The sequence below is a fragment of the Volvox carteri genome (assembly GCF_000143455.1).
Source record: "Volvox carteri f. nagariensis unplaced genomic scaffold VOLCAscaffold_68, whole genome shotgun sequence".
Classification (NCBI taxonomy): domain Eukaryota; kingdom Viridiplantae; phylum Chlorophyta; class Chlorophyceae; order Chlamydomonadales; family Volvocaceae; genus Volvox; species Volvox carteri.
Window position 1 is genome coordinate 418,437 of NW_003307611.1, and position 9,320 is coordinate 427,756.

At 54.5% G+C, this 9,320-nt stretch overlaps 3 protein-coding genes across 3 annotated transcripts in view; 1 reads left to right on the forward strand and 2 right to left on the reverse strand.

Moving 5' to 3' along the window:
- Positions 1–1,248: 1,248 nt before the first annotated feature.
- Positions 1,249–2,245, reverse strand: VOLCADRAFT_127531 (CTR type copper ion transporter; the record flags this gene model as incomplete). The annotated part of the gene is made up of 2 exons (XM_002957040.1): positions 1,249–1,402; positions 1,881–2,245. 2 exons carry the CDS (start codon positions 2,243–2,245, stop codon positions 1,249–1,251), a joined length of 519 nt encoding a protein of 172 aa, XP_002957086.1.
- An 838-nt stretch (positions 2,246–3,083) lies between these two features.
- Positions 3,084–5,943, reverse strand: VOLCADRAFT_98127 (uncharacterized protein; the record flags this gene model as incomplete). Its single annotated transcript, XM_002957041.1, has 4 exons — positions 3,084–3,841; positions 4,037–4,177; positions 4,444–4,625; positions 5,870–5,943. The coding sequence occupies 4 exons, from the start codon at positions 5,941–5,943 to the stop codon at positions 3,084–3,086; spliced, it is 1,155 nt and encodes a 384-aa protein (XP_002957087.1).
- A 1,827-nt stretch (positions 5,944–7,770) lies between these two features.
- The window catches only part of VOLCADRAFT_67793 (uncharacterized protein), a gene marked incomplete at both ends in the record, with an annotated part of 31,352 nt that continues 29,802 nt past the window's right edge, over positions 7,771–9,320 (forward strand). Inside the window, 2 exons of the mRNA XM_002957002.1 lie at positions 7,771–7,871; positions 8,714–8,831. Coding sequence (XP_002957048.1) covers positions 7,771–7,871; positions 8,714–8,831 — 219 coding nt within the window. The remainder of the gene's footprint in view (positions 7,872–8,713; positions 8,832–9,320) is intronic.

Here is a 9,320-nt window from a genome sequence, read left to right on the forward strand (position 1 = left end):
GTCTTTTACAACTTTTACAACAGACGCAGGCGGGTTGCAGAGCGCCGCACCATCCTCGCATCCCTGGTGTGTGTGGGTGGGTGGGTGGATGTGTGGGTGTGTCTGCCATCGCATCCTGTCGGTTGGATACATACCACCAAACCCTACACGACCCCACTCCTCACATCCCTCGAGCCACACATCCCGCATCTGGGTGACGGCATCCCCTCCCCCCCGCCATCCTCATCCTTGGTGAGTTGGCGTCGACCCTTCCAAAGAAATTTGCCGCGCCATTATCCTGGGCCCTCTGCCTGCCATCCGTATCCTGGAAGGGGGTCCACACTTCCTATCTTACTCTTTCCTATATATCCGTATCCTGCGCCCGACCCGGCCCGACCCGCCACATCCTGACCGGGCTGCAACCCTCCCCCTTAACCCCCTACCCCCCCCCTTCCACCCGGCCACACAATCGCGCGTGCATGCATGCACCCTGACCGGACCTGAGTTGTGTTTTGAAAGACCTATAGAAGCCATCTCGGCACTGGCCTTCCCATGAACGTATATACATACATACGTACATACAGTCCCTCGTCAGCCTTGGCTGGGCATGTACATGAAGTCCACTACCGGCAAATATGACAGCAACAATAACACCACCCCTCATGAAGATTGACGCTGCGCATGAGGAGGCATCGCCTGAGTACCACACCTTGCAGTTCCTCTTCTTCAAGAACTTAATCCCTCCCGGTTACATCATCCGGTCACCATCATCACCACCATCATCACCACCATCATCATCACCATCATCATCACCATCATCATCACCACCATCATCACCATCATCATCACCATCATCATCACCATCATCATCACCACCATCATCATCACCATCATCATCACCATCATCATCACCACCATCATCATCACCATCATCATCACCACCATCATCACCATCATCATCACCACCATCATCATCACCATCATCATCACCACCACCATCACCACCATCATCACCACCATCATCATCACCATCATCATCATCATCACCACCATCATCACCACCACCATCACCACCATCATCACCACCATCATCATCACCACCATCATCACCACCATCATCACCACCACCACCATCACCACCATCATCACCACCATCATCATCACCATCATCATCATCATCATTACGTTCAACACTCTTATCACCAGCAGTATCGCAATCAGCATCATGAACACATCATCATCATCATCATTACCATCACCATATCATCATCATTGGCCGTGACACGCGTCACTGCGACCCCCCAGCGGGCCCCTCTCACCCCCAAAGGCACAGAATCCCGCTCCGAAACCCGCCAAAACAGCCACAAACACACCCGCGTTCATGGACATGACTGCCAGCATCAGCATGTACGATAAACCCAAACTGGCAACATAAAGACCGGCATGGGCCAGACGCTCGGAAGACGGGAGGAAGCCTCCGCCCCCAGAGAGCCCCAGAGTAGTACCGCCGGCTACGGCAGCCAACCTTGCATGTGCCCATTTAGGTGACGGTGAAGATAGGGCCAGGGCCCGGGAGGCCAGAAGGACAGGGGGAACCATTGTTATCGGCGTTCGTTACCAGTTAAAATTAAAAAAAGTTGAAGTGGCAGGTTGCACGTGGGGTTGGGGAGAAGGTGTGTGTGGGGGGGGGAAGATGGACAGCGGTGCATGTGTGGGAAGCAGCTCAAGGAGGAAAAGCAGCGGGACCCAACAAACGCAAGGAAAATAGGTTAAGGTGCAGCGGGGAGAGCGAAGGCAGGAGCGTGGCATTGTCTGTGTGTGTGCAGTAATTAATGTACGCATGTTAGCGGTATTACGTGTGTACGAGGAGCGAGAGAAATCAGCGACATGGTACACCTCACTTTTGCTCCCGCAGTCCAAATTCCAGCGCGTCAGCAGAAGATCCAAGTGTGGTCGCGCGCGTCTTGCGATAAACTGTGAGGCCCTCGTGTACAAATGCGAGAAGACCAAGGCCGAGTAGCACGGCGATGTAGGATGCGATTGTGTCGGTTCTTAGGGAAGAAAACCACAACGTCGTTTTGTAGCCGTAATCGAAAACCATCTGCATCTGCATGACGTTCTGATGGTCGCCGGAGTCTGCGCCGAAGTCGTGAGAATGCGCGTGCATGGGCACCGAGGCCGGTGCCGTTCCGCTCAGCATGGGCGTAGAACAAAGAAACGCTGCCATTACACCAAGTATGATTAAGTTTCCTGCCTGACCAAACATGATTTCAGCCTGGCCACTACTGCGTGACCTGCTTCTCGATTGCTAGGACAACTTAAGCTAAGAATAACCTCAGTCAACAGCTTGATTGGAGTCAGCCTTACAAACGTAACTCATTACCTCGCAGTGTCACTGTGTGGGGACAACAATTTGCCTTTTCGACTTTGACTTCGATCTAACTGTCAAGCAACTGCCGAGGTACATGGATTGCGAAATCGCGTTTTACCTCGCAGTTCTCGGTCAGACCGGCAAAACTTGTTTTTATAGTTATGGATAACCCAAGAAATCGCAGGCTTTGCGGGAGAACATGCCTCTTATCAAGATAGCTATTGTAGCGCGTACTTCTCAAAGGACACCAGTGGAAAGTAGAGCTGAAAGGCAAAGACAAAGGCTGGAAGGCCGGACTCGGCATTCGGGTTCCGGGTTGTACGAGTGTTTGAATTCAGAACTGTCCGCTGCATGCCTGTGTAGCAAAAGTCTCCACTTACAAAATATCTAACGCTGCGCCCGTTCTAATGAAGTGTAAAGCTGGTCATTAAGATTATAATATCCGCAGTAGTGGAAAAGCATGTCGATGAATGCAGCACTCCCACATGAACAGTGTGACCTGGTTCCGGAGATTTTAATGAATTTTTCAATTACAAGAGGTCAACACATGAAACCGTTTCGTTACTTTGTAAAAGGTCTTACCGTTGTTTTCCACCTTTCCCCGTCCATTCTCAACAAAATCAAGTCAGACCTCATCCCAGAGTTCACCACACAGGCAGAGTTCATCACAGCATTACCCACCTCCCTCACCCACCCCCCCAAACACACATAGTTTTCCCCAAGATTCCGTAGTTCACGTAGTTGCGCCCTGATACAGCCCCATCCACCGCAACCCCGCCATTAACCCCGCCACATGCGGCAGCATCAACAGCAACCCCGCCTGCATCACCGCCGTTACCACCTCCGCGCCCTCACCAAACTGCTCCGTTACCAGGAACGCGTTCTGGCCCACCGGCACGCACGTCAACACCAACAGCGCCTGCGCCAACTGCCCATCCAGACCAAGTAAACTGTTCACAAAGACCATCACCCAGGGCAATACCAACAACTTAACCGCCAAGTACGACACGACAGTACGAGCCGAGCGCGCGTCATCGACGCCGCAACCAGGTCCAGTGTTGGACGAGAAGAGGCCCATGGCGAAGAGGGACACAGGCACGGAGCATTTAGCCAGCCAGGCGAGGGTGCCCTCCACAAATTGTAGCCCCCGGACGTGGGAGGGGACGTCCGGGTCAAGTACGGCATGCAAACCCAACATTGACACGCCCGTGGCGGCACCTGTCGTCCACATGAGCGCGTTGCCGAGTACGAGCTGTGCCACATGGCGCAAACTGGGCTCCTCTTTAGATGGGGAGGAGGAGGAGGTAGAGAAGGACGGGCTGGTTCCGGAGCGGCCGTTGCGGCCGCCGCCACTAGTGGAAGCGATAGCCCTTTGCAGCCCTGGTAAAGAAGAGGAGCAGGCGTCGACGCTGACGGCTGTGTCGGCAGAGACGACGACGCTGTACGGCAAGAGCTGGCGGGATTGCCGACAGATTGGCGGCGGCGGATTGACTGCACGGCGGCGATGAGAGTGGGGGTGTTGGTCCTCCTGGATGCGACTAGACAAGAGCTGTTGCGGGTAGCCTTGTTGTGGAGGGTGGTGGACATGGCGGTGGTGGAGGTTCGGGTCGTCTGGCCGGCTGGGAGAACCGAAAGCCGACCAAAAGCCGTGGCGGTCTTTGCCCTCCATGGCAACACCTGCCGTACTTGCCGTACACACGTCCGCACATGCGCCGTCCGCCAGGTTATGATCTATGGACATTCCGGCTGGTGCCATTGCCCTCTCCACCCCGTCGCCATTGCCGCCGTCAGCATCTTCACCACCAGGAGCTAGTGCCGCGGCTCCTGCTGCAGCGGTGGCGGCAGTAGCGCCGTCGCGGTCGCGGCCGCTGTCATTGACGGTGGCAGTAGCACTGCCCTTCCTGCCACCCCCCGCTGTCCAAGCCCGCAAGCGCCCATTCGCCTTCGAGGACCCCAGCCTCTCACCCCTCACTAGCACCGGCACCCCACCGCCGGCAGCTGTCCTTCCCCCTCCTACTTCTCCAGGTACCTTCATCCCACCACCACCGCCATTTTCACCGCCGCCATGGCTTGCACCCACCATCTCCCCGGACCACCCGGAACCTCCTTTGCTAGGGCTGCTTCTGGCCCATGGGTCACTGCCGCCACCGTGGCCGTTTCCGCCATCCCGGCCGCAACCATGTAGATCTCCCCCCTTCCCATCCCCCATCCGCCAGCCTCTGCCCCCGTCGCCTGCATCACCATTAACATCACCACTAACATCACCGACACCCAACTTTATCAACGGAGCTGAGGTTGAGAGCGCGTGCGAGGTTGGGGCGACATTTTCCTTCCGGTAGGCAGCCGCCTGTGCGAGTGAAATGACGTCATCATTGACGCTGCCGCCGCCGCCGTCACCACCGCCGCCGCTGATAATGATGTTGGTGTTGACGTTGGTGTTTGTGTTACTATTAGCGCACGCCCGCTCGGCGCTAATTCTGTCCAGCTCGAACAGGACCATAGCCGCGGGTAATTGTTGGAAGTAGAGGACAATGGTGGCCAGCATACCCACGGCGGCGGCGGAGGGCCCCACCGCCGCCTCCAGAACCACAGGGGCCAGGATGCCCGTGTTGTTGGCAGCGAGCACCAGGGAGTGCACGCAAATCCTGCATGTATGTATATATGTATGTATGTGTGTGTATGTATGCATGCGTGCATGCATGTATGTATGTGTGTATGTGGGGAGAGAAATGTGCAAAAGGAACCACATCAGAGAGCGACTGAGACATACAGCCACGCACACAGCCACAGCCACCTGCAAAACAAGTCATGCTTCCATACGTACACCTCGGCTATTAATTGTGATTGTCAACGCGACTACAGACCTCGATGCTGTTTAGTGCTGGTTGCATGTCGAAGCGATGTCGCCCTCCTAGAAAACGAGCCTGGACCTGAAACTCTAAAACTCTTAAAAACCCTAAAACCCTAAAACGCGATACGCGATAACACGGACCGCTAATCTGGCCCCTAGGCACCCCCCACATCAGGGACCACTGCCGGCTTCCGGCCCCTTTCCCCGGGCCTCCGGAAGCCCCGACCAGCACCTCCTCACTCACACACACTCACTCACACTCACTCACTCACTCACACGCACTCACACTCACTCGCACTCACTCGCACTCACTCGCACTCACACTCCCACTCACACTCACTCACTCACACTCACTCGCACTCACTCACACTCACTCACACTCACTCGCACTCACTCACACTCACTCACACTCACTCACACTCACTCGCACTCACTCACACTCACTCGCACTCACTCACACTCACTCACACTCACTCACACTCACTTACACTCACTCACACTCACTCACACTTACACTCACTCACACTCACTCACACTCACTCACACTCACTCACACTTACTCACACTCACTCACACTCACTCGCACTCACTCGCACTCACACTCACTCACACTCACTCACACTCACTCACACTCACTCACACTCACTCACACTCACTTAATCCCCCACCTGCTCAGCTTGCCGCCCTCAAAGATGAGCACCCAGGCTGTGCACCCCATCTGCACTAGCAACGTCCACAGCATGAAGGCCCCCACAGCGCTGTGGAAAGGGAGGAGGGCATGGGGCCCCCGTAAATCTTGAATGTCAACAATACAAATATTTAAATATCATATCAGCAGCAGCAGCAGCAGCAGCAGCCCTAGCATCAGCAGCCCTAGCAGCAGGGGGAGGAGGGGGACGTGGAGGATGTCACTTCCCGTAGCTGTGACGTGACCTACCGCCAGTGCTGCAGTAGGTCGGGGTTTAGGGTTTTGCAGCAGGAGCACGGCCACCAGCATCACCACCAGCATCACCACCAGCAATATCAGCATCCGCGTCAGGGCCCCAAGGCATCGGAGGGCCGTCGGGTAAAGATCGCCACGAAGACCACCACCGCGCCCGCGGGAGGATTGTGGTGGAGCGGGGGAAGAAGTCGGATGGGGTCAGGAACCAGGAAAACCGATTTGGAGGAGGGAGACGAGCGGCGCCACTTGCGCCAATACGATTTCTGTGATTAGAATATTTATCGTTGTGTATTGTTACGTATGGCTGAGTCTCAATCGCATTGTTTTGCTTCCAGCTTTGCACGTGTGCGATGTGATATGCCATGGAGTCGCTGATAAGGGCAGGCGGCTGGTCACCGAGGAGACTGCCGGCGGCGTTTACGGTTTAAATCTGAGCCCGTCCCACATCCAGCGATTAAGCATCATGCATTTTCGCAATATGAGAATTCAGTGTTGATGTATCCAGGAAGTTGTTGCGCGTGAGAAACCCAACCTGGGAAAACCCACCTCCATGTTGCGCATGTCGGTTTTTATAGCGAGCAGCCAGAACTGCAGGGCGGGTAAGCAGACTACTACAACAAACCGATTCAGTGTGCGACATACTGGCGCCGCGTCGAAAAGTCCCCGTGAGGCAGCTAGACGGCCTGCTGCTATGATGCATAAAGTCTGCAAGCCGATCTGGACAACCGGCAAATAGGCCTCCCCTATGCCGAGAGACATTTGATCATGCTTGAATCTTCAATGCCAATAGACTCAACGTTAAAGGGTTCAACCCGGCAATACGGTACGGACAGAACGAGGTGTGAGGTTCTGCAGGCCGTTGTGGAGGACGTATAATTAGTTAATATATGTAGTTTCGGAAATGAAAACGTATGCAATAGTTAGTTTTAATTGGTTTCGATGATGATAGGTAACGTTCGCTAGAAAGTTGACGGCATATTAACCTAAGCCTGCATATTAATCTATATTTACGTATCGCTCCCTGTGGCAAGGTCATAATGAACTGTCATACCCCGCAGCGGGAGGATTGGCGAGCAACGTTCGCTCGACTCAGGAGCAAGTACGGCAGTACGCCAACAAGTCGTTGGCTGCTTGTCGTCGACTGAAGTCAACTTAAAAGTTTAAGAAATGTGTATATAAGCTTTTTTCGACCGTGCACATCGTGAGGTTATAATTTCTTATTATCTTGTGCTTGAACTCTCTAACCTATACATTCAAAAGCATTTGGGAAGTGATCTGCTTTCACCATGGCATTGTATCAAATGCTGCAACATGATATCAGCCGAAGAATGTGTCCAACGTGTCCTACACGCAAATTACGCACATCACTTTCATCACTTTCACAAAGGGCCATCAAGACTGGCGCTGTAGGACCGCAGCTCGCTACAAGCATTACACCAACTCCGGGCTTGAGGATCGAGCCTTGGACGAATTCGCAAAGCCAACAGGACGTAAGGCGTGCTTGCACACCCCAATTCCACTTGATTCCACCCCGCTGGCGATGTAACTACAAATGTCACCACAACCTCCCGTTCTCAGGCACTTGCAGAACTGAGTCAACGCTTTCGCAACGATGTAGCTGCTCCCGATGAAGCAACGTTGAAGTGGTATCTGCGTGATCGTTACTTCGACGTGGATGAGGCGGAGCAGAAGTTGCGCAGCATGCTGAAATGGCGCCAGAGCTTCCAGTGAGCCCTTGCGAGCCTGCATGTTGTTTCTTGGGACTCTGAGCAGGCTGATCTGCATACAGCCCAATCCATTGTTAAAAAGGGAATGAAGGCTGACTGCGGGTTTGGTACGTGCCACGTGACCACCTTCTAGGTACTTTACTCGCACCTGGACAGCCCTAAGCCCCGCCAGGTGTCCGTGTCATGCCTTTCCCCGACCTCGGATTTCCCGAGACATCCTGCAAAAACTCCACCTTTCTGTTATTTTCCGCGCCGTACACCTGTTGTACATGTACGACCATTGCAAGCCGAAGCGCACGTCGCGCGTCGTAAGGTTATAAGCACGTATGCGTTGCTGGCATCATTGCGCTCATGCGTTGAGACAAACTGATGGGCCCGAGGAGATCGCCTGGCGGGGAACTGTGGAGGAGGGGGAGGCCCGGGGCAGTACCGCCCCTTTCACGGCTCTCTTGGGTTTGCAGATTCTCATACATGCGTCTCCAACCTCCCTCCCTACCCCCCTCCCTTACCTCCCTCCTTACCTCCCTCGCTCCCTTACCCCCTACCTAACCCCCTACCCACCCCTCCTTACCTACCAACCTCCGTGTATAAATCCTAATCCCAGCTTTTCCAATCCGATGCTAATTTCCAAAACCCAACTCGAACGCCCCGCAATCCCCCTGCCTATTTCCAGATAACCCCCTTCATCTTCCTGGGGTGAACATCCATCTTTACCTTCTGCCTTCCCTGCCCGGCTCCCCGTCCTCCCCGACCTTCACTCACTCCTGATTACTCTTTCCCCCCCCCCCTCGTCCTCCGCCGCCTCTGATTGTTTTCTCTCCCGCTTCTTGGCACCTTCGCAGACCCCAGTCCACCACCGCCCAAATGGTGGCGGCGGAACTGGCCAGCGGCAAGGCTTATGTACACAACTACACGGACAAGTACGGCAGACCGGCCATCGTAATCCGTACAAGGCGCCACGTGACCGGTGGGCAAGGCAACCAGTGTGGGGGCAGATCACGTGACTGTGTTTTGCTCCCGGTGGGGTTGGGGGGGAGTCCGGGAACCTTCCCCCCTCAGTGACACCAAAAACCATGCTCCCCTTCCAATACTTTTGCTCGTACAGTCTTACGGGCCATTGCCATCATCATCCCGATTTACATCTTATTCTAATTTCTACATGCACGTGATTCCGTATGCTTCTCCGCGCCGTGCACATTAGTGGCCGTGTTGCGGGATGTTTCCCTGTTTCCCCCCTCACCTCATTTGGGTGTCTGTGTGACCCAAATCTTCTTCTCGAAGTAAAACCCTTCTTTTGTGGTTTCTGTGGTTCCATGGTTCGCCTCACCCCTCCTCCATGCTGTGAAAGACCTGCTGCTCCGGCTGCATCTTACCCCTCCTCACTGTCCTGGCTTTTGCTTTTGTAATGTCTTCCCTCCCTTTCCTGACTTGACCCTCCTTTGGACCGAC